At 34.7% G+C, this 26,761-nt stretch overlaps 1 protein-coding gene across 1 annotated transcript in view; it reads right to left on the bottom strand.

The window, feature by feature from the left end:
• Positions 1-1,121: 1,121 nt before the first annotated feature.
• Positions 1,122-26,761, bottom strand: part of LOC149776692 (protein FAM117B-like) — a 91,032-nt gene continuing 65,392 nt past the window's right edge. Inside the window, exons 4-8 of the mRNA XM_089941228.1 lie at positions 22,838-23,041; positions 11,560-11,616; positions 7,984-8,227; positions 3,126-3,255; positions 1,122-2,307 (exon numbers count right to left, since the gene is read on the bottom strand). Coding sequence (XP_089797354.1) covers positions 2,121-2,307; positions 3,126-3,255; positions 7,984-8,227; positions 11,560-11,616; positions 22,838-23,041 — 822 coding nt within the window. The 3' untranslated portion in view covers positions 1,122-2,120. The remainder of the gene's footprint in view (positions 2,308-3,125; positions 3,256-7,983; positions 8,228-11,559; positions 11,617-22,837; positions 23,042-26,761) is intronic.

Genomic DNA, 26,761 nt, shown 5'->3' with positions numbered 1-26,761 from the left:
GATTCTTAGGTAAACAATAAACTGTCCATTACTAAGTAAAATTAAATATTTTGTGTACGACTGTACTGCTGAAAATTTGTTGACTGTTGTCAGACATTAGCCAGGAGTAGTTTTTATCTTTACCACATAAATGCACTCACAATCACTCATCGTCACCACACCTTGAAGTTACCTCTGAAATTTAACATAATAACATATCCCCACATTAATTATTTCATTCAAGTTTGCTTAAACCCATATATTTAGATTTGGACTGAATCATGTTCCCTTAAAATGAAGTCAGAAATGCAGATGAAACAACTTCAAATTACTACTAAATTCAAGGGTCACTTGTCACTGTAGTTCTAGGCCAGAGGTGGGAAAACTTTCCAGTGCAAGTGCCGCATACACAAATTTACACCTTGTCGCGGGCCGCATAGTTAATTAAGTAAAATAATTAATATTTGAAATAGCAAAAACAAAAGGTTTTTCTAAATAACATCTAATTTTCAGTTGTTAATATGTTGTTAAAATTTGAAAACTTAAACTTCAAAAGAAGCACATTTATTTGATAAACAGAGTAACATAAACAGAGTCGGTGCGAATGATGACTTGTTCCTATGCCGCATGAAAACCCTTGGTGAGCTGTAGTTTGCCCACCCCTTTTCTACGCTGTAACATTTACTATTGCAGCTGTAGCTGGATGCTGAGTGGAAATGAATCATTAATGTTTTTGAGGCAAAAGGAGTTGCTGTTATAATCAAAGACACTACTTCCTGTTTTGCAGTACAGTTATTCAAAACATATAGGAATTATTTAATACACTTTCTGTCTTTTAGACTGTTGTTGATGATTCTTGTTCATAACCCATGAAACTGAATGGTTTTATTCCAACTTGGTTGAAGCTAGTTTTGAGGTGACACTATACTATACAGATTTACACAAAAATCTCTGAGGTTATTCACACCCTTAGCTATGTTTATCTCAAGTACATTTCGAAGTCAAATACCCATCCCTATGTCCAATTTAAGCATTTTATATTTGGTCCACAAAAAAAATCATGTCAGACACATCCAGCATGAAACTAGTACGAGTTTATTAACAAGAGATAAGGTATTCATATCTGAGTGGAATCCAGCTGATTTTTAAATACAGAAATTATGCTTCCTTATGCACATTTTCGACTGAATTACTATTATGGATATATGAGATCAGAACAGATGTCCTGGATGTAATTACGTATACAGCTGCCAATTATTATGATACATATATGTATCAATGCACAGTTCTCTTCAAAAACTTCAATCTTAACGAAGCAATCACTATTTAAAGTATTCCTTGCTTTTAACATGATTCAATTTTAAGTTCATACCTATATCAATGAAGCCTGTTTTGCACCCCCATCCCCTTTTGTATGGCTAAAAGGGTATTTAGTTAACCTGTGTTGATACGGCATCACATTACGTAACATGAGGGCACTTCGAGGACCCCAACCATTGTGTTAAAGCAGGTTTTCACTGTATGATTTTTTAAAAAATGAATAATGGTGTTACATACTTATTTTTCATAATGCACTTACCAACTGTAAAATTTGAAACTGCTGTATTGCAAACTCTGTCTTAAGTCATAGAATTGTTTTTCTACACATTTTTGCAACTAGTCTGAATAAAAGGTATTGGTGTATCCACGTCCTCACAAACAACAGTACATAGGTAATAAAGCATGTCTTATCTGATAAGCCCACTCTGAGTATTGACCAACAGTTACTAATTTACTCTCGACAATAGGTCAGTCATCCATTACATTAAACAGTCCACCAAAAGAAATCTAGTGCCCTAGCATTTTCAAAAGAGTACATTATAACTTTCTAATTATGAAGGCATAGGGTTGATTTTTATAACAGCCACAACTCAAATACTTAAGTGAATGAAATTGAATAATGCCATTTGAAATGACTCTAACAAACATCACATATACGCATAAATAACATAGGCCATTTTGGTCAATGGATCCAAATATACAAAACAAATTACATCCACAAAGTAAAACTTTGTACTATTTATCCTTTCCTGGTACTCAGGTGGGCTCCCATTTTTGAGAATGGCCATTCTGGGTCAACAATCCTTTTGTGTCAGCTGCTGCTACTGGCTCTCAATGGTGGTCTGACATGTGGTTAACTGGCTGGGGCTCCCCTGAGGGCGTGGCAGAGGTTCCTGAGGGGTATATATCTTGGACAGTGGACAGAATGCTGAACTTGAGCTTGGTTTTAGCACAAAATGAGTTGGCTTTATACCAAATAATAATGGCTCCTTAATGCATGGAGGTCTCCTGTAAATACAAACAGAAGCAAACATGCTGATGAAAATGGTGTAGGAATGGCAGTATTATGATTCTACTTAAGCAAGACAAGGATTCCTAGTCTATCTGGTTACTGACATTCTACAAACCTTCTAGCTGAATACAGCATATGACTCGGAAGGTAAAAGACTTTCAAAACAGCATGAACATGACACCTTCAAACTGTTGAAGATGCAGTCACCACCACTGCCACCAAAACGTGATACCAATTTCTCACTATTTACACTTGAGACAATACTGAGAATGGTAAGATAAACAAGCAAATACAATTCGATCATAAATCAATGAACCACAATAGTTCAGAGGGTAGTGTTTCAGACATGCAACCAGAAAGGAGCAGGTTTGAACCCTGCCCAGAACATGTCTGATATAAGTGCTAACATGCTGATGTGCCATTAAAAAATAAAGGAAACCCCAAGGTGTTTAAATCATAAATATGAATTTCCTCGTCAACTGGAGCACATCTGAAGTACCTGGCAATATAAAGACTGCTATGGAAAAAATATCAGTCACTCAAGCTAAAAATTAGGTCACAGTGACCCTCTTTTAGTTCAGTTCAGTTACTCTCCTTGAGATGCATAAACAGTCACCTAGTTTTGGTATAGTTAAGTTACCAATTTTCATAAGTGTAGGTGAAAAAGTGTCTATGTGTCATTACACCCTGTCCTGTGTGTTGGTGGTTTTTACCATGGTTTTTCTGGGCTCTTCCTCCATTTGTTACCTTTTGATGAGAAATGGCATTAAACCCAAAACAACAAGAACCTCTTTGTTCCCTATATGAATCATACCTGTTTTCTTCAATAAATTTTACTTTTTCACAACCATCTGGTGGTTCTCTGACTAATTTGTTAGGTCTGGGGCTGGCATTACTCTTAGATGGGCCTGAATGCTCTGGTGAAGAGGAACTGTCACATTCACCTGAAATAAGAAGAAAGCTTTTTGTTTTTTAAAAAGGGTTTTGTTTCTAAACATTTCCTTGAGATAGGTACTTTAGATTGTGTTCAAATGAATGCTGGAAAATTTAAAACAGAATTTAAAAAATGTCATCAGAAATCAATGTATTTCAGTGTGCAAATGACATTTTCAATGGTACCTAAATATGAAGATTGAAGAAGAATTCATATATTTTCACATAAAGACAACTGTCAGTTTGTACCTTTAAATCTGTGATATTTAATAACCACACAATCCACAAAATAACAAATTATGAATTCATATTATTCACATATTTACCATGTCATGCATGTGCTAAATGTGTTCACTTTCAATGCACCTCACAATTTTCAAACTTTTGGACCACAAAAAATATACCACACCAGTTCCTTGTGAAACTGATATGTCTTAATCATTGTAATATAACAATTAAAGAATATTTAGGTGAGGATAAAACTCATAATAATAAGTGCACACAAACAATGAATGCATGCTCATAAAAGAAGAAGAGTTAGCTTCCTTTGCACAAGTTGCAATCTCTCTACCTTACACATTCAGTCTCTCTGAATATGGCCCTGCTGCAAAAAAGCACATGCAAGATTCATTTTAACCTCAGTAAAGTGGTATTTAGATGCCAGGCATGGTTGTTAAGTTCAATAAAATAACGATATATTGGCTGGTTTAAGGAGCTGCTTCCATCCAATGAGGATTGCTGGGATTGAGACAAGCATGCCCAAGTAGTGGTACTATTTATACAGGTTTTCATTTTGAAGGGGGGGGGGTGCATATTAGGGCATGAACAGACACCATGTTGAATATGTTATTAAAAAGATGGTACCTGATCAAGTACTGCTGACATAGCACAACAGTAAATTCTGCCATGAACTGGCACAGTACTTTTGGGAAAGAACTTTAATGTAAGTCACTTTACTTTTAATTCATAAGAGATACAGCAAAACCCTGCTATAATATGTGTCACAGTATCACATGAATGTGGCATGGCTCCCAAAATTTTACAATAATCTTATGAATTTCTGCAAAGTTCTAAAATGTTTGAGTGGCAAAATGAACCACAGTTTTATTCTTAAAATATGTCTTACAACTGCTTCTTTCTTTATATGAACATAAATGTTACAAGTTTTTCTTTGTGAATGTTCATTTCAAACATGTTAATAGTCAAACACTACATTTTGAGTTTAGCTTATTTTTTTAAAAATATCAGCTTTTCAAAAAGCAGATAGTTTTTAATCTAGTTACTATTGAATCATGAACAATTTAAAGCCCTTAAATTTTCTTGTGCTTGTCTTCAAAGCATCCTGCACACAATCAGTGCTTTGTCCAAGGTAAACAAGCACCAAGCTATGTGGTGATTGAAAGCAAATTTCACTTGAATTAATAACTGAATTTAATATCCAATTAAGTAACTGCTATTCATCAATGATAATCTTACAGCTTATGGTGCTTGAAATTATTTAGCATTGCTTTGTAAAAACATCAAAAATGAAAAGCATCATCATGTGCACCTGGATTAGTTATGTTATGATACAATCATCACTCAAACAGGTGACCAGTGAATCATATTGAACATTCGTGAACAAATTTATCCTGTTTAATATTTGTTCATGCTATAAAGATCCTAGTTGAGAAACTTCTAAAAAATTATACAAACACCTAACGATCTTGACACGTACATGTGCATACAAACTAAACCTTAAATATTCTTTATCTTTCCATACATTTTTGAGGGATTTTTTGGGTACTGAATTCAGACAAATCATGGTCTATGCTGAAAGAACTTACAATGTCTGCTTCATTGTTCATTTATTTGATGGAGTTAATATGGATTCGTGTTGTAGATGCAATGAAAATGGATGGTGAGAACATGTTTCAGTACCATAACTATTCATTATATATATATATATATATATATATATATATATATATATATATATATATATATATATATATATATATATATATATGTATACCAAACACTTGGTTCTTTTTTAAAATCTAGTATTAAATAAACATTCACCGTTTTCACTGTTTCTCACCTTCTGGACTTCAGAGGTAAATTGTAACAATATGGTATTGCCTCGTCTGGCAAAATTTGTTTTGCCTATTTTTAATAACTGCAAAAGATCATGAACTTTAGAATAATTCTGGCTGATCTTACACGGGTCAGTCATTTTGATCAACTGTGTGCTTTTAGATCAGGTAAAATTTTAAAAATACAATATCCAAAGAAATTTCTACCACAGTACACAAAAATATAGGTTTGCCAACATTCTTTCCTTTGTGCATGATGCAAATGCAAACAACTTCACCCTTTCACATTACACTTGTCACTCTCTCAGAAGTTCATAATATCTGCAGTGCACCCCCTCACTTAAAACTAAGTTGAAATGTATCTACCAAAATCAAGTTTCCATTTCCAATTAGTGTTACAGGAAGAGAACTAATGCCTTTGTTCAATTCTGAAAGTGTACTTTAACAGCATATGCATTAAATGGAAAAGACAGCATTTAACTTGTAATAAAATAAAAATAAAACCCCAACTACATGTAAAAATATAGTTGGAGTATTTTTCAAATTCCATTTCTTATTTCATTTCATTAAAAAACAAAAACTGTACAGATATAACCAATGATGATGATGCCATAATATCATTGGTGGTTGTTTATGTTTGCCTCTACAAGAATAACATTACAGCTTGTGAAAAAATGCGTAAAGAATCTGATCCTGTATTCATTCAAAAAGGCTGGTGAACACAAAAATATTTAGTGGCAGCATGAAAAGGATCTGTGCTCCAATCCATTCATGAAATGCATTCATATTCTATTCCATTTTCACTGATCATTCATCACTCTGCATCTGTGTTCACGGTTTTCTTTCAAATACATTTATTATTTTATTTTCACCGATTCTGCATGTTGTTTGTGTTTATTTTGCATACATTTGTTCTTCATTTTCTCTACATTCCATTCCATGTTACTAGTACAATTACTGATTTCAGGGTCTGCACCACATTTAGCAGGTGGAGTAAATGAAGTTCAACCATATACACCTTTCCCTCGATAACTTGTGCACAAATGGGTCCACAAACATAGACCGCACTATAAGCTTGGGTGCAAATTACTGAGAGACCAACAAACAAGATTCCATTTTGCTAAAAGCTAGTGACATTTATTTTGTGTAGACAATTGTCTACGTTGAAATTCAACTTTAGTATTGTTCAGTTAGTACAATATTGATGTCATGATTTCATTGGAAGTAATAGTGAAACTTCGTATCATCCATAAGGATATCTCTAAGTGCCAGTTCAGGACTTTTGTGAAACTTGTTTGCCTACCACAATGGTCCGTATCTGTGAAACAAGGCTCTTTAAGAAGTATTCGTTTCTCTTGGCTGTCTTGCTATCTTTAATCACAGTTATGAACGAGTCGGTTATTTTGAGGCAGTTTAATTACGTTACACATACAATAACATTTAAAACTGTTTGATTGACCAACTAAACTGAGTTCACCTGACATATGACCAGGGCCCTAGATTTTAAATATATATGATTTACATGCCTTTTAACTTTTCTTTTATTTCACCTCCTTTATTTGATTAAAAAGACGCAATTAACATGATAATACAAAGGAGGTCAGCTTTTAATTCAGTGCAACAATACAACAAATACTTCGACAAGTCATTTATCAAAACTTGGTTGGCACATAATTTTTTAAAATGTTTTTCTAATTTCATGGTGTTTGTTTTTTGTAATAATATTATTATATGTTTTTTATCTTATAGGTGTTGTCTAATGTTGTAAAGCGCTTAGAGCTTCTAAAGATTAGGCGCTATACAAAGTCCTCATTATTATTATTAATTAGGTTCTCAGAGAAATGCTCATGATCTTAGCTGTTATGGTAGATTGACACATTTTACGTTTAAATATACACTGCATTTATGATGATTACACCTAAGAGAAACTAAAAGATAGAACTAAAACACAAATTTCACTTAATAAAAATTATTTAATAGGCATTTAAATATCAACGTACTGCATACACTAGGTGTGGCATTTTCACTGATCAAAATTTCCTTGAATATCTTTAAATACAGTGTACTAAGAATGTCGTTTGGAAAGAAAATGTAACAAATTATACAGCTTAAAAGTTCAAAATTTCAGAATGTTGATTAAACTTTCCAGATCCTATCTACCATTTTCGACCATAAAACAAGCATTTCAGTGACCAATTTTGATCACAATTTTCTTCAAGTTCTAAAAAAACGGGAACAATTTTAGGTTATTTTCTGGTTTAAAAAATGGGATCTACACCTGACCCCGTGTTATAAGTGGGTTATTTTCTGGTTAAAAAATTGGGATCCACACCTGACCCCACATTATAAGTGGGTTCACGGGTTATCAGGGCACAAGTTATCGAGGGAATGGCATAATTTTATTTAGCTGATTGTGTGCTACTAAATAAGGAATTATGATGTATCCATACCATGGATGCAATCAGAAATGGTTGAAAAACGTGGCTGTGAAGTTTCTGGTGATACTTGTTACTTCAGTGTTTCCACTGAATCAGAAAATTCCAGATATGGGAGATGTGAGAATCATGTAGGATGTTTATAACATCATGGAAATTAGTACTAATGCCAAATGTCACAATCAAGGGATCAAGGATCAGCATTAAACACAATTATTATGACCTTCACCTGATTTGTTCTCAGTATCACGAGGGGTGCTGCCATTTGATTCTACTGTGCTTGAAGGGCGAGAGCTATCCATTTGACCAAGGATAATGGGAATGGCTGGACTTATTGAGTGTGGTCGGCTTGCTGGGCTGCCATTGTCGTCCAGTACACCTGAGGGTGTCTGTGTGTCTACGTTTCTTGTTCCATTGGTTTTAATTTCAGCTGGAACAGGTGCCCTATGACCATCTGGTACATCTTGATAATGCTGGAAGAAGTCAATGAAACAAGCATGAATAAGCATGTGATAATCAACAATAAAAGAAGTCAACTGAAAAAAAAGCTACAGTTCTCCGCCATTACAACGTGCCTCATTATAGCACAATTCCAGGTATAATGGAGTACTACTATGGCCCCTATAACCAAAACTCAACAATGTATACCAATATGGGTTGAAAGAAGACAAGTTGAAGCTTGGTCTTATATCATTCTTCATTTGCTTTTCAAAAGAGTTATTTAACAAAATTTATATGTGGCCATTATACTATAATCCTGTACAAAAATGCCAGAGGTATATTTGCAATTATTGCTATAATAAGAGTAAAAAAAAAAAAGCATAATTCGGGTGTAAAAAGTGTAATCTATATACTACATGCCATAATTATGACCACATACGAAAAAAATGCATTTATTTTTTATATTAACCTGGTTCTGCAGCTGCTCAAACTTTCTGTCACAAAAGGGCAAAATCCATATGGATTAGAACCAGAATACGAACATACAATATACTGAAAAACTATTTCTGTTCAGCACTCATATAGTGTGACTGTTTAAATTGAGGTTTAGCACTGGGGCATCATGTCCCACCCAGTTACATTATCCTGACATCAGGCCGACCAGTCCTAACCTCTTAATGCTGAGTGCCAAGTGAGGCTGCTACTAGTACCATTTTTATAAGTCTTTGGTATGGTTCGGCCAGGGTTCGAACCTGCAACCTCCCCCATCCCATTAGATGGATGCTCTAACCACTAGGCAGTCCATTCTCTAAAGCCATTTAAAGGATTTGTTTTTAGTAATGGTGGCAATATTTAATGATAAAGCTGAATCATTTACACAAATTTCAAAGTCCATGCTACGATGCGTTTGTCACATCAATTTAAATTTTTGTTTTGAAATTTTAGAGAATAAGTTGCTGAGAGGTTTTACCATTTTTGAAAAAAAAGCACACCACTCGCAAAATAGCAGTTTCAACTTTGGTAACAATTTTTTTTTACAATGTTTTAAAGGGAAAGGAGTAAATCATAAACAATTTCATATACTATCACATGTACATGTGATCTTCAAACGTAGATGTGGTATCATGCTAAATGAGAGAAATATATCTTTTATTGCTATATATTAAGTTTGTTTTCAGATGAATGCATACAATATTTTAGCAAGAACTATTAATAAGGAATAGACAATATGATCAGTGATTGTGATTATTTTTCTTAAATTGTTCTGAAACTGGACATTGGAAACTGGTCTGTTTGTACAAACCTGCTATGAGAGACCACCTGTCTTGAGAGACCATTTTTTGTTGGCAGAAGGGGTGGTCTCTCATAACAGGTTTTACTGCACTATAAATTTTTTTATTCTCTTGGCCTTATAGCAGGGAGCTAAAGATTTTAACAACAGTTCTTCAGGTTTTCATAGTACTGCTGTATATAATTATACTATATTTTTATCTCTATGTTGAAACACTCTTCAATATGATGATATACCAAACATAAGCACATTTTTGTGGTCTTCTACGAAAGCTGTTAACTTCAGGATGCTTGTTAAGTATTTGGTAGCAGAATGTAAATACACTGCTTCTGGGAGAAGGAGGGAGTCACTTGGGTTGACTCAAAAGATTTTTAAAAACATTACCTTGAGGAAATATTGAAGGTGCATATATGCATGCCTCTGAACAGGCAATGCATAGTTAATGCTGATTTTCTTCAATGGTTGTAACTTAAGTCTAGTTCAACAAGTTCAAGTCAATGTATAAACTTATTCTTTCCTGGGTTTGTAAAAAAATACCTCACCAATTTAAAAATAATATTTATAAATGACATTCTGAGCCATTAGACTTGTAGAAGACAACAGAGGCATACATTTCAGTGCAATCGGACCCATTTTGTGGTTAATATTCTGAAAAGATACAGTATTGTTAAGACTAGTGCAAAGTACTGTCTGAAAGGTCTTTAATCATTTAAGTGCTGAAGCTAGTTAAATTACATGATACCCAATTCTAACTACAATGCTGTACATGCAACTACACATGACATGCAAAAATGGTATCGAATGAACCAACATTTCTGCCTTCTGCAGTCATCCTCTACAGGTTACTTCTACAATAAATGGAATACATTATGTCATGGTATGTATCATTTTTAATTTGATTATTGGAAGTATTTTTTCTTTTAAATCTGGTAGGTTATACGTATTCAACCCTTATGAACTAGACTTTTGTAATAACACAAGATAACATTAACACCTTAAATAATGCTGACAACATGTCACTTTTGCCTACCAAAAAATACCCAACAATTTATCTCTGTGCTTAGCATCTGTGAAAGATGATGAGAAAATGATTTTATACCAACTGTTTATTTTAAAATAAACATTCAGATACTATATATACCCATAAGAAGTGCCCCACTACAAACTGCATGGATCGGCCATTGCAAAGTCTTGGTAAAGCCGAGTCTATGGTCTACTAATAGTAGCCAGGTGAACAACATTAATCCTTATTTGCTGCCACATTATGTGACTGAAGATCTGGGTCTATGCTGTTCACAGATCGACTCCTCTTATACATGAGCATATACAGTAGTTTATGAAGTACTGGTAATCAGGATTAGCAAATGTCATGTACTTTTTGCATCTAAGTATCTTAGAAGAGTTAGCTCCCTTAACATTGATAACTCCCACTTTGCAAGTGATATCTGTCTCCACTTGTGGTCACGCTGAATAAAGCACATGTGATGTAAAATCTGCCTTTGTGACTGATTTAACCCAGACAATTAAGTGATATATAAGCAACAGAAACATACAGTGATAATTTCTGAGAGTTGAAAAACAAAAGCCAGTCCCAATATGGGACGATTTTCAGTGAGATGGGAAACTTTTCAAGACAACTATATGGCACTTACGTAAGATTAGGAAAAGATTATTAAGGTTCAAAGTGACTACAGTCAAAGTAGATGGAAAGAATAACAGATGTACATGTGAAGGTTTGATGTTCTACAACATCTGAGATTTATAATACCTGGGAAGGATAAATCATCCAGATCCTCAAACAATGCCAGACAGGAAAAGGACCAGCAACAGTGCAAACTGATCTACTTAAAATTATGGGCAAGTTTCAACACTGACTTTAGAAAATAACATGATGCTCATTAAATGCAGGTTTAAGTAATCACATCCTTCCTGAGGTCAAGGCACATGCTCCATGTCCCAGTTTTTGACACTGTAACATGAATTTTTGGACAAAAATGTGGTGTGTGGGTATTGTGTTGGCACTTGTAAATTTATTGAGATTACACATAAAAAGAATGGAGGATTCAGATGTACCCTATCTGGTTCTTCTTCTGGCTCCGATATGGACATATGTACCAGCTTCTCTATCTCCTGAAACATAACAAAAGACAGTCATCACCAAAATAAGTCATGAAAAATTCCAAATTTTGATGTTGAACAAGAACCATGTTCTGCAAGTTTTACAGCCTGAGACCTTGTCAATAACAGCAGATTTATTGTATGTAACATTCTCTATTACATAACTGACCAGTTTCTTTCATCTATCAAGTCATTACCATTTTGTAGTCAATGACAAATTACACTTGTATTTTCTTAGGCAGATGTGATAATCTGAATTTATCCTATTTAGAATAAGTTTTGACAAACAAGGAATAAAAAAAATGCTCATTTTTAACTTATCAGTCATAATTTAATTATAATATCTGTACATATCAAGAATTCACAATCAGGTCCTAACCTAGCCTTGGGCAGTTTGTGAGCTTGCTGACTCAAATCAAATGGCTTGACAGCGATTGTTTTGATGCAAGTTAGTAAGTGTTAATTGTTAGGAATATAACTTGTGAGATTCCTTGGATAGAGTGTAAAATGATGAACCACTAGAAGGATTTCATTAAAGTGTGACTGATGTACCAAAAATGTAGCACCCACAAGGAGTATTTTTGATCTGTTGTGTATGTGTTAATTACCTGTGATTATTAAATACTAAATTAAATATAAAAAATTAAGTATTTTCAATCTCAAATGTTGTCTTGTCAAAATGCTTTGATGCAGGTCAATATTTTCCAGGAGATACATACAAATGCAACGTGGACAAAGCCAAATCTTCCGTCACATAATGCACAAGCAAATCTGGGTCTGTGCAATTTGTTAGGAGTATTCAGTAGAATAAACAATATAGCCCCTGATCTGTAGGTGCATTATGCTAGACTGTTGGCAGTGATTTACCTTATATACTCCTTTATAAGTTGAGGCAAACTGCAAACACCAAAGATAATTCCAAATTGACAACAAGCTCAGTCAATCAAATAAAAGATCACCTCAGCAATATGCATGGATTTTGCTTCTTACTGAATCCGTCCAAGATCTTGAAGACAAAAGTCCATATTTCAAGTTTGATAAAAACTGGATAAGTAATAGGGGTTCCAGAGTGATAACAACCTCAGACAATCTGATGCAAGATCGTCCCATTCATATGCATGTGTTGAGCCTATTACTTAACTCACACGAGATCCTAATGATATAAGCATGTATTCCAAGTCTCATCAAAATCAGGTTAGAAATATGGTCTCCAGAGTGCTAATGACATGAGCCAATCAGATGCAAGATCATCTCATTAATATATGTGAATCTCACTGATTATCGAACTAGACCTAAAATGATGTGCATACAATGGATTCAAAATAGTTATCACAGTGACCTATTTTATGTATTAATCTTCAAAATGATTGCTGTGTTTTATAACAAAAATGGCTGAAACAAAACCACATATTTAAGTTCATCATAAATAAATAACAGTGCATAAATGAAAAATGCTCACAAATCCTACCCGAATTGGAAATGTAGGTCACAATAGAAGATGGAGAGTGCTGTGACAGCTGAATTTAACCAATACACAGTTAAATGAAACATTTTAAACTGAGCAAATTTTTTTTAGAACTGACTGAGAATTAATACAATTTTAAAGACGTGTGTGTGTGTGTGTATATATATACACATATAGAGTAAGAAAGAGAGAGAGAGAGAGAGAGAGAGAGAGAGAGAGAGAGAGACTGGCATGATCTGAGTAACTTATCATGGAAAGGGTTTGGAAATGAAAAAGATGAAATGGGATTTGTGAAAACTTTCAAGAACATCACCGATTTGCTGACACATCTGATCTACAATACCGTTTTCAAGAACCTGTAGATATAATTCCCAGCTAATCAATATAAAGAAATCCAAAAAACTGTTGACAAGATTTTGCAATTTCCTCATCTGATTTTCAAATCTAATGAGGCAATATAATTACTAAGCATACACATCAGTCTGAAATAAACATGGACTGAAGGCTGCAAAAGTAATATGTAATTTAGTAGCTTGTCTTGCTACCCTCTTCACTGTGAGGAAATTCCCCAAGGAATGGCTGCAGCTCCAAGACAACCTGTACAACAGCACCAGCACAAAATGAATCCTGTCACCAATTTTGCACCAAAATGTCAATGAATGCCAGGATTAGGGCAACAATCACGACACATGCAAAATGACTGCATTGTTACTAATGAAGTGTCTGATGTCTGACTGTGTGCAGCCCAGTAACATCATTATCATAAGTTTCTCATAAACTTTTAAAGATACTACTTGAGATGATATCCTCTGCACAACACCAACCAATGATACCAAATTATTAGTCCTCGGCATATGAACAGACAAAGCTCATTAGGCCAGAATTTTCAATTAAAATGCAAATTACCTGACTTGTACATTCCAACGAGCATTCAGAATTCACAAATTACCGCTACATGGAGAAGACAATATAAGGAGAATAAAGAACAAACAATTTGAGACCAAAAAAAACTTTCTCAAGTTCTACTTTAGTACATATGTACAACCTGACAACTAAGGCCACTTTTTTTTAAATGAAAGGGTATCCTTATAAAATGGGAACAATTGTATTGTACACTTTTATTCAGCTGCTTGGGATACACACCACTGATACTGTATAGCCTATACAAGACAAGACATGCTTGTCAGGTCATTTTGAAATACCATACTTAACTGTGTAATATTTAAACACAACTTCACATAACTGAAAAACCCAAATCAACCACTACATAACTAATGGTCTTGTAGATTAGGGTCTACACCATTTGCATACAATCTTAAATAAAACAAATAGCTTAGACCCAGTCTAACTTTGTTTAACACACTGGCAGATCAAAGTCTGTGCTATTTGCAAGAAACCATGGAGCCTGCTATTACACAATGCACTGGCAGATAAAAATCTGTCATTCTCACAAAACCATAAATATAATTAAAAGCTTAGACCCAAATCTGCCATTACATAATGCACTGGCAGATCAGGGTCTGTGACACATGCAGACAACCTTAAATAGAATAGCTTAGGCCCAAATCTGCCATTGCATAATGTGCTGGCAGATCTGGGTCTGACATTTGCAGGCAACCTTAAATAGAACAGATTAGGCCCAAATCTGCCAAAACGTACTGCTCTGGCAAATCAGGATTTGCCACTTGCAAGAAACCATAAAAAGAATATTCTTAGACCCAGATCTGCCAGCACATCCAAGTCTTTAGTATCAGAAATTGGTCATGTATTGTAGACAAATACAATCTATACAAGTCATAACAGCAACTTTTTAATTAATGTGAGCACAATCCAAACACTGTTCACGTTTCTTTACTTCTGTTCTATATAAAGACATGCATTTTTTGAAAGGACTCTAAGAACCTTTCTCTTTGGCAAAATCTACCCTTGTAAAACAAAGATGTTCAGCGAAGCTAGCAACACCAATGAATTATGTTCCATTTTCCAAAATGAATTCTGAATTTTACCCCATACAATGCCATGCACTATGCAGATAACCTCAACAACCTGTCAAAGAAATTGGGGGGGAGGGGGGTTATGAAATGGGATGGTTGTGAAAACTTTAATGAACATCACCGATTATGTGTCACATCAAAACTATGACACTGTTGAGAACCAGAACATATAATTTCCAGCTAATCAATACAAAAACCAAGAATGCTGCAGACAAGGGTTTGCAATTTCCTTGTCTGATCTTACAATCTAATGAGGCAATATAATTAGAGGCAACACATCAACCTGCAATAAACTAGGATGAAATAAACCAAATAAAGGTTTACTCAGTCATGATTCTTTTTTATCAATATAAATAGGTTTGTATATTCCAATGTTACATTTCAGATTTTGAGGAAAGTTAAAGGTAAAAACAAGACTTATTAGTGATGGGTGCATCATAGAGGACACTGTTCACAAGTATTATTAGCCCATCTTTCTTTAAGCAGAGAAACGGGCAAACAGGATCCATAATACTTTTAAATGATATTGCAAAATGCTACAAATAAACTCATTCCATGTGTGGTTAGTATAGAGCCTGGTTGGGATACAACAATCCTTGACAAAGTAATGTTGCAGAAACCAATTTCTGGAGGATGGACTATCATGGGGCATAACTCCTGTAAATGATGTTGCAAAAGCTGGAAATCAAAATGGAGCCAGAGTCAATTCCAAGTCTCATCAACATAAACCCACAAACAAAATTTAGTTGAAATAAAAAAAACTTGTGTAAAGTTAAGCTGTGAAAACCCCTGTGAATAATATCTTGTGACAATGTTTTTTCAACTTTATGATTTAAAAATATTGTACATCTACTATAAACACTAGATTTCCTTTCATAATATAATTTTTAGACAAAAAACATACACTTATATTGATAAAACTTCTGAATTTTAGACTAATTTTAGGACAGTAACTTTTACAACTGTAGCTCCAACATATAATGCTTAAATAAATTATGTGTTCAGTAAAATTAATTACTATTTTCATATAAAATAAACGAGAATTTTATTTTTGTTCACACTGACAGACTTTAGTCTATATCATCTTTAAAGAAAAGAATTTAGTGACCATGTTTACCTATAAAGAATTTATTCTTTACCATGTTTACTTATGCATTCAAATAGGTCACCTTGGCAAGCACATAGTCAAATTCATTAGGACACTGCACCCAAATTTTGATGGCAGCCAGTATTAATGGTGGAGGAAGAACCCGGGGAAAACCCCAGAAAGAACCACTGACCCATGAGAGACTGCAATGTGATGAGAATTAAAACTGCTACTTAAACAATTTTAGTTCTACATTTAAACAAGAGATTTTCCATGAAATGTACTGTTTGTAGCAGGGTGTAACAAGTACTCTAATGGTGACAATGAATAATGAATAGAAACAGATTATGTGAGTTCAGTCACTGACAATTGACACAATTCATGTGAAAAACAATTTTAAAAAGGTTAATATATGATACCCGACTTTTTGTGTTTAGACGCTCATTTTAAACCACTTCTTATAGCACCTCACTAACTACATAAACATACACTACAGTCTTGACACATTTTAAAATCTGTTCATCATGATGCAGGGGTGGGGGTTGGGGGAGTAAGGAGTAGAAGAAAAATGAAATATGCCTAAATATGGAAACAAAGTTTGAATAAGATACACAAGGGCAAAAGTATTTCCTAAATGGGAAAATAAAGTAGTTCCAAAACTGACATCAGATGTAGCATATTGCCAATGTGGCAGTATCAATTTCTCTCACCGATAAATTACAGTATCTCATTACAAATTATATAACAAATATAATTATTTATAGGCACAATAAATAATTTCAAACAGATAACATTACTATGTTAAGTTGCTTGATCTCTTTTTCTTCATGGTTTCCAATAAATATGTTGGCAATCTGAAAGCGCCAGTATATCAACTTCTTTAGCCGTCCCATGCTTGACTGGATGTCCACTGCACATCAAAGCAAGATGAGGTATTATCTGTGCTTAAGGGTTAGAGGTGGTGGCATCTCTTGAGAACAGCCTTACATTAGAGGGAAACCACTATACTATCTAAACTCCCACAAGTGGAATTGGAGAACATTGTGTCTCTGTATGTTTATTTATATTAATTGCACATCAACCCATGCATGTTTTTTTCATGCCACGTCAAATGGAGTAAAGTGCCTTGCTCAGGGATAAGCCACCTAAGTATCTCAGAATGTAGATAAAATTACTTAATTCGTTTCCGACAAATAATTTCAACTTATCAACATACAGCACAACAACACTAAATGGCTAAATTCTTAAACATGGTCTGTTTACATGCTAATACTTCAATGCTGCCATGATCTGTTGAAAAATTGATTATTTCAAAGGAAATGATCAGCTTTCATGTTAGGTTAGTTTTGGTTATAACATAATTGCCTCCTGTTTGGCTTCTTGTAAGCTGCAACCATATACATGTACTTAAATAAAATGATGTCTTTCTTGTGAGTATAGATTTTATTACATATTCAGCAAATCACATCATAAACATATTTTTAACATTGAAATTTAAAGTAGTTTAACCCTTTACTTCATGGTGTCAGCTCCTGTGTTGGCTGTTGATTTAAATACATATGCATAAGCCAAAGTGTGAAATGTGCTATAAATGGTACACTTGTTACCTAGATGACTCTATGCAAATAGGCCTGCCTGTAAAACATACATCAGTGGAGTATAAATTAAATTTCAACATAAATTTTAACATTTCCCTTCTTTGTACATATTTGTTATCTAAACAATAGATTTAAGAGTAAAATCAGATCTTTATACTGTACTTGTATAATTACTTTTCATTGAAGAACTTTTATATGCTTTACAATCTTGAGAAACTCATTCACTATCAAGTTAGTGAAGCTGTGTCACCAACCATGGCTAACCTTTTTCAATGCCTAAATCAATTGGTTTGTTGTCTGCACATGTAACACTAAATCATCCAAATCTGATCAATTATCAAAAATCAAGTGTTGCCTACATCACTGTTGAATTCTATACCTTACTTACTGAAGCCTCCATAGTCCTAAATCTGATCATCAAAATCAATAAAGTGCTCAAAGAAATCTGTGGCCTTCATTTTGGAGAGTGGAGAATCTGGCTGATTTACTTTAAACAGCTGGTTAGGACTATATCGTAAGTAGCAAACCACACAGTGTGATGTGATGGTCATTAACCTCAATGTCAGTAGTGTCTAACATATGGCTTGCTCAAAAGACCAGCTCAAAATGGCTGATGTTTACTGTACGCAACAAAACAAACTTCCTTGCAAATATGTGAATCAGATGGAGGCATCCAACAGAAAGTGTTAAAGGCATCCAATAGCATTTCCAAGAGAAAGTGTTAAAGGCATACAATAGTGCTTATAGGTGGTAAAGCATTAAAGAAAACTAGATGATGCAGATGATGTTGCTTAGCTGCGGTATGAAATGACTCCAATAACGATTGGGTAAAACATAAATACTTCCACAACTCCAGGATTTTCAACACAGCAGGTTATATGTCAACAGATTATTTTTTCAGCATGCATTGAAGGAGTGCTGTTGATCTGTAATGTTGCACTGAATTGTGCTGTAATGCTATCCACATTTTTCGTGTGGAAATTCACTGAGCTACAGATGTGACACAGAGCTAATAAAATATAACCGAATGCATTTACTGGACTGCAGTTGATGCCATTAATTTTTTCCAGAAAAAAAGTTTCAACACATTCAGGCTTTGAGTCCTTAATGGACCTGTGATGAAAAAGTTACAAAAATGCAAATGAGACTGAGGTCAAAAGGCTCTATATAGATGAATTTGTAAAAAAATCTAAGTAATGATAATAATAATAATAATAATAAAGCTCATACCAATCTTCAATGTCTTGTACAGTTACACTTGTACAAACAAATATATATATATATATATATATATATACACAATTTTTACACAATGATGTGTCTTTAGACAACAAACGCTATTAAAAACTAGACAACTGATCTATAATTTCAATAAAAATATGCACAAGGCTTTAAGGATGAGTACATATAGGATTAGCAGTGAACCTGCGTACAACATTACAAGTGAGTACATGATATAACAATGTTTTAAAGAGTAGTAGTACTGAATTAAACAAAGAAAATATAAATGATTGTTTCTGTGGATGTTGACTAAGGTTTTAAAAACTTGGCATGAGTCAGTTAACTTTTTATAAGGTGTTACGGAATTACATAGTTTGATGGAATTCCATTGTTTGATATCACAAGGTCCAGTTAAATAAATTACTGACACACTTTTAACTCTGAAATCTAGCTGAAATAAATTTTCACGGTTACTGTGATTACAGAAATAATAAATAAATACTGGGTAATAAATACATGAAGAATACATCCATCATGTTTAATGACTACCATATATACTCGCTTACAAGATAAGTCAAACTGCAAAATGCACAGACACAGATCTGCTGTTGTATAAAACACCAGCAGACCTGGGTCTGTTCAGTTTGTTAGAAGTAATCAGGAGAACAAAACACCAAAGACTCTGATCTGCAGGCAAATCATGCTATGGCAAATCAGGATCTTTGTTGTTTGCAGTTTGACTCTATTTGTATGCAAGTATATATGGTATACATGCAACAGTGTCACAGAAACTGAGGTAAATGCACTCACTTAACATTGATGCCTACAACAATGACAATGCTACTGAAAAATTGATATCTGCATCACATCTATGAATCAGACCAAGACAAAATAACAGTACACATCAATGTCGACTTGCTGAATACATATAAAGCCAGGGGCCCCGAGTGGCCGAGTGGTCTAAAGCGCTATCCTTTACGGATCACTGCCATCTCATCTCTGTCTGTGTGGGATTGAGTCGAGGATTCGGCTAATGTGGGTATGTGAGAAAGCTCGTCAGTAGCTTCTCGTGGGTCGGTGGTTCTTTCCGGGGTTTTCCCGGGTTTTTCCTCCACCATTAATACTGGCCGCCATGTATAGCCTATCGTGTGTTGAAAAATGGCGTTAAACCCAACAACAACAACAACAACATATAAAGCCAATATTCGGTGCCAGGAATGCATGATCAAACAGACTTAATACAACTACTGAAAGTAATATGTATGTGTGTGTATGTATGTATGTATGTATGTATGTAACATACAGATGGATGGATGGGTGGGTGGGTGGGTGGATGGATGGATGCACAAAATTAAACTGCAAATGGTAAAGAATACTAAACATTCTAGGAACATAAAACCTTTCAAATAAACAGAAACATGTACCTCTACAAGATAAAATGTAACAGATATCTTCAAAATTCTTTCAACCAGAAGATAAAGGTAACAAAATTTAAAATCCATCAAGGACAATAATGAGGTTATTCAGTCCTCTTTGAAGGGGAAGTTAAACGGCATTTTATGTTCTAAATTAAGATTCAAGATCTAAATGAAAACCATTAAAATTGATCTCTCTGATTATGGAACACTCAGCCTAGTAATTAATTAGTCTGCTATATTTTTGCGTGTTTTCTCTTACTGAACAAAATCATGGTGATCAAAAAATGAGAAAGTAGGAAGGTACACACATCTGACTTTGTATTTTGTGACATTGTACAACCAGCACAGGTAAAACCCACTTTGCAACAGATATACAACTTTACTAACCCAGCAGTGGAGAAAGAAAAAAAATGCTGTTATGCGAGCATTTTTAGAAAGCTGGGTGATTTGACAGGTCAGCAGGTCAAAGCATTTCTGCAGTGCAATAGTTGATGGACAGTTCCCCATGCTAGTCTGACATTAATTGGTACCCCATGAATGACAATAGTTTTACAGTACCTGTACTTCCAAATTTGGAACCAACTTCAGCACCAGTACTAATCCCCCCACCCACCCAGCTGACTTCATATCAAATCTCAACTCTTGGCCATTGTGAACAATTTTAATTTGCTGTCCCTTGACCCAAATGTTTAAGTAAGTAATGCAGACATGGATATTTTTTTCCTGCTGCATGATCTTGAACAATTTTATACACTTTTATAAATTCTGAACTGGCAATGATGCAAATGACAACAGCCCCTCAAAGGGACTATGCTCTACTGCCTGAAAGGAATTTGCTGATATTCAAGATGAGACTTCTTTTTTAACTGCTGAGTATAGAACCCATCTCTGATATTTTGAACAACAAGATCTTCAAATAAACCAAATGCCAGATCAGCACCATTTTCATGTAGGACAAACTAGAAACCATTAGAAGACTACTGGTGAAAAATGTCAACATGATCATCCATTCAGGAGAATTAGTGGCAAGATTTTTAATATGTTCACGTTCTTTGTTCTAATATTTACTGGATCTGTTGGTGTATTATGTTCCTTCAGATACAAGTCTATACACTATGGTGGCGCTCACCAGTTTCATATTTTGCACAGGGTTAGAATTTTTAAAGAAAAAGAATTTCTCCGGGTGTCCTCACTGGTTATACTGGCTATTTAGCTCATTAACCCCTGGAGCTTTTTATCGTTTTCACCTGAAATGCGAGTAGGCAACACATTTTATGGGCTATTTCTGAATACATCCTAATACATCGACTTTCAAGTGATTTCCCATTATCTTAATGCCTAGTTGTGTTAGAAACATTGTTTTTCACTGGCTATTTTGTTCGAACATCAGCAAAAAGGGTAAAAGTTGGAGATCTTTTTTTCTTGTTTTTTTTTCTTAACGGACCCAACATTTTCATATCGAGACCACTCTTTATTCAAATGACCATCTTATCCTACCTTTTGCAAAGGTTCATCTGTCTGTGTGCAGTTCAGACTGGTCTGCCTTAGATCTGAGGCCAAAAAGTATAAAATCTGGACACAAAATTGGATTCCATCCACAGGCAAATTTTGGGTGGAAAAAAAATCAGGTCCAAAAAATTTGGTTTTTCCCTCTGTATTTTATACTGCAACTGGAACTTCCAGATTATTTGTTATCATTGTAGAGCTACATCTGTCTACCTTTCTATAATACCACCCACTTTAGTGTATCATTCATGACCTCGACGCTCAGTAACAGAGCGTGGCAGTAGGCTACTACCTCCTGCCACGTAAATGTGGCACCAGGAATTAATGAGTTAAAAAGGACCTCGCATATGTTCGGTATTATTCAAAGAACCATTAATTCCCTTCATTTTGGTATATGATTGATGGGTGTAATATGGGTTATATAGAGTATACAGCTTGGCCTTACTTCAAATGTGCACCTTTCAAAAAACTGCTAGCTCCGCTTGGTCATTTTCACTTCCTGGACTTCAGAGGTAAATTGTAAAAAAAAAGAGCTAATAACATTTTTTTATATTACATTTTATATATTTGGTAATTCATTCATTGTACTTTCAGAAGCAGTTTTTGTCAAGTCTGGCAAAATTCATTTTCCCTATTTTAACAACTGCTAAAGATAGTGTACTTTAGACTAATTCAGGCTGATTTTTTTAGCACAAGGGAGCAGTCTTTTTGGTTAACTGTGTGCTTCGATTATTTACAGTCTCTTCAAGTACAATATCCAATGAAATTTCAGCCACAGAATATGAAAGTAACACAGAGGTATATCAATATTTTTTGTAGAGCACCCCCATAGTCTGAAGCTGGAACTGACTTATATGTAAGTATAGACAGTATATCCCACCATTTTGAGGTGAGACAATTAGTTATATAACATATCAATAAAGGATAAAACGCACTACACTTACCACATTGAGTCCCTCAACACTGTTCCTCTGATATCGTGACATTGAAGACTTTGGAATGTGGGTGGCAGAAGAAATTCCTATAGATGCTGACCGAATAAGAATAGGTGGTGCTGTCAAGGACAGGGCCTGATGACTTGCAGGTATGGGACTCTTTCGCTGTTTTCCCACGTGATCTTTTGTCTTTTGCAATTTTTGCCGAAAATGCTGAGAAAGATGAAACAGTTGAACAATAACTATCGACCCTGTACAATATCTACCCAGTAGTAAAATCACTCTATTTTGTTAAATGAAACAACTCCAAAGTCCAAGTAAAATCATGATTCTGTTTAATAAAATGCAATTCTACCGTCTACTATGGTTACCTTTCCTCAACTGTGATGTAAATTTAATTTGCATTATTTGGCAGCCTTTCTATTATAATGATTATATGTTAGGTACATCTGCATTTTGTACATGAACTTTGTCAAAAATCAAGTTAATGGTATACCTGACCAGTGATATTTATTTTGTAACAACATAATGCATAGCTAATGTTTCTCTATCTTTGTGGTTTAAATGATCAGAACATGTTTATTTCAATCTGAGTTAAAGATACAGTCTAGATTCTGACGTTAGAAACTCCCAGAATGGAAACTTCCTATTAAGTTGACAGTATTTTCAGAAAATGGTAATTACAATCTGGCTCAAGTAGAGGGTGTGTGTATGTGTGATTTGGATTTTTTTACATAGCTTTAACAATTTTTCAGTCATACTGCTACAATGTCTGCATTGTGTTAGTTTATAGTGATGTCTAGCACTGGGGCATCATGCCACCCAGTCACATTATCCTGACACCAGGCCGACCACTCCTAACACTTTTTTGAACCTCTTAACCCTTTACTTCATGCAAGCGTCCTTGGACGCCTCTACTCCATTCGCATGGAAGCGCCTTTTGACACCTGCTGTAAACATCAGCCATTTTAAGCCGGTTTTCGTAGCGCTACCTTCAGGGAAAACTCCACAATTAAAACCTCTCATATACAGCAGCACTCTGATTTTCCCCCTTTAAACTGTTTCATTTTATTCTCAATGTATCTTTCTCTGTGCAAAAGAAAACTCCTCTAGATATTTGGTACACAACTGATAAACACAGTACATGATCATATAAGATTGAACATTGTCCATCAAGTGAAAATAAAACTCCAGACTTGCCCCCCCCCACCCCTTCAAAACAATAAACCAACTTGAACATAGATATCATACTACTGTGTCAGAAAATGCCAAGGCACATCAAACAATAATATAATTTATATCTGAGTGCCACAAAATGCCAAGGCACATCAAACTATAATATAATTTATATTTGAGTGCCACAAAATGCCAAGGCACATCAAACTAGTATAATTTATATTTGAGTGCCACAAAATGCCAAGGCATATCAAACTATAATATAATTTCATCTAATAATTTGCCCTGACTGAATGTCTTTTCATTAGAAGGAGTTTGGTTAGAAGAATGAAGAAGGAGTTGGGACCCACATGGCCAAGTGGTCTAAGTGCTCACCCGGATTACATATCATTTACACATCTCATCCCTATCTGCATGAAAGTCTCGACTCAACCAATTTGGGTACGTGACAAAGTTTGCCAGTAGCTTTTTATGTGTCAGTGATTCTTCCCAGGGTCTTCCATGGTTTGTCCTCTATACTGGCCTATCCTGTGGTGTAAAAATGGTATCACACCCCACAAAACCGAAACCAAAAACAGAAGTCTGCATTTGTCAAGTTAGGAAACTAGCTAAATTCAGCCAATATTTCAGAAAAATGTTTATCGATTTATTACCTCCACTTCTTTTCTTTCCATGTTCATAATTTCCCTTGGATGATACATAAATGAATGTTAACAAATGGACAAGATAAATTTCACTATTTTCCCAAAATATCAAATTTTCCATGACAATGTGAGATAATAATACAGAATATGACTAACCTTTATGGAATGTCTTGCTTTGCATGATCTCTTGGCATTTTGAGTGTGGTCATTTATTTTATTTTTACATGAACACATGTGACTTCAATAACAAATACTCTAAACTTTGGGATTCAATTAATCATAATGTGACATCAACAATTAATGCTTCTATGAATAAGAGATCACAAGTTTGAGATGACAAGCTTTGAGAGTTCAACACCTTTTCTTATTTCATTAAGTGGAACAAACAGATTCAGCAATCATTTACTTACATGTATGGTGATGTTGGGTTCAGCCAATCTAGCTTACATCTTCATTGTGTATATACAAATGCCTACTGTGACCAAATAGAGTTGCAAATCAGTCTAGTAATAATGCTGCTTGTGAAGTCCGTCAATACAAATTAGTCAACCAAAGTCAGAACAGAACTTATCTGATGGAGATGTAGTGATTGATTAATCAAATGGAATTTCATAGCAAAGCTAGCTTACCAGTATTTATGTGATGATGCCCAGGTAGAATTAGTATCAATGTAATTTATTATTAACCACATATTGATGAAACACAAGATGCTGCTGAAATTATGCTGATATGAATCTGTTTATCAATGGTTATGTTTGCAATATAGTCATATTTTGCATCCAGTATATGAATTAAAATAATCACATTCATTATACTATACAATGTTACACTGTGCCTTTAATCAAAGACATCTGTCATTCATTGTACATGTACTGTACAGTGCCTGACTTAGATCTGAGACATCTATCTATTACATTCATTGCACTATACACAAGTAGACTGACTTGAATCAAAGACTTCTATCATATTCATTACACTGTCATAATGCAACTCAAATCAGAGACTTCGGTACATGCATTGGGGATGGGCAGAGTAAAATTACTGCCATACTGTGATTTAAGTCAAGAGACTTCAGTACATGCATTGGGGATGGGCAGGGTAAAATTACACTGCCATACTGTGACTCAAGTCAGAGACTTCACTACATGCATTGGGGATGGGCAGGGTAAAATTACACTGCCATACTGTGACTCAAGTCAGAGACTTCAGTACATGCATTGGGGATTGACAGGATAAAATTACACTGCCATACTGCGACTTAAGTCAGAGACTTCAGTACATGCATTGGGGACTGACAGGATAAAATTACACTGCCATACTGTGACTCAAATCAGAGACTTCAGTACATGCATTGGGGATTGACAGGATAAAATTACACTGCCATACTGTGACTCAAATCAGAGACTTCAGTACATACACTGGGGATTGACAGGATAAAATTACACTGCCATACTGTGACTCAAATCAGAGACTTCAGTACATGCATTGGGGATTGACAGGTTAAATTACACTGCCATACTGTGAATCAAATCAGACTTCAGTACATTGGGGATTGATAGGTTACTATGAGTTGATTTCAAAAGCAGTCACAATGACAGTAGCACACCACCACCCCAGTCTACAATCCATGATTCAAAGAAAAAGTCATTTTTGACATAACCACAACAACTGATACCAAATTAGTAGATGGATGGTGCTGAATTATTCATATTGTTACACATCCAAATTTTATGCTTTGTGACATTATCCTACTTTGTTTCAGGTTTTCATATTTATAATCAGCAAGTTATTGCTGGTTATTGCCACTGAATTAAGTTTCTACATTTTTTATTCATTGGCACTGAATTAATTTTCTACCTTTATTATTCACTGCACTGAATTTTCAATAGCATTTTTTTTGGGGGGGAGGGGGGACCAGGCAAAATACAAACATCCATGTCATCTGCTATTATGAAGAGAAACAAATCATGAACTTTTTTGTCAAGTAAAACAAATTCAATACCTGATGAACCCTCACAATTCGTCAAAGATATGGACAACTTCAGAACAGATATCTAAAATCACCAGGTTTCTAAAATGCATTTTTCTTTTAAAAGATGCATCTAAACCAGTG

This window comes from Sinohyriopsis cumingii, chromosome 18, assembly GCF_028554795.1.
Source record: "Sinohyriopsis cumingii isolate HCF-2022 chromosome 18, ASM2855479v2, whole genome shotgun sequence".
NCBI classification, from domain to species: domain Eukaryota; kingdom Metazoa; phylum Mollusca; class Bivalvia; order Unionida; family Unionidae; genus Sinohyriopsis; species Sinohyriopsis cumingii.
The sequence above is the reverse complement of the archived record's forward strand: the minus strand, read 5'-3'. Positions and strand labels throughout refer to the sequence as shown.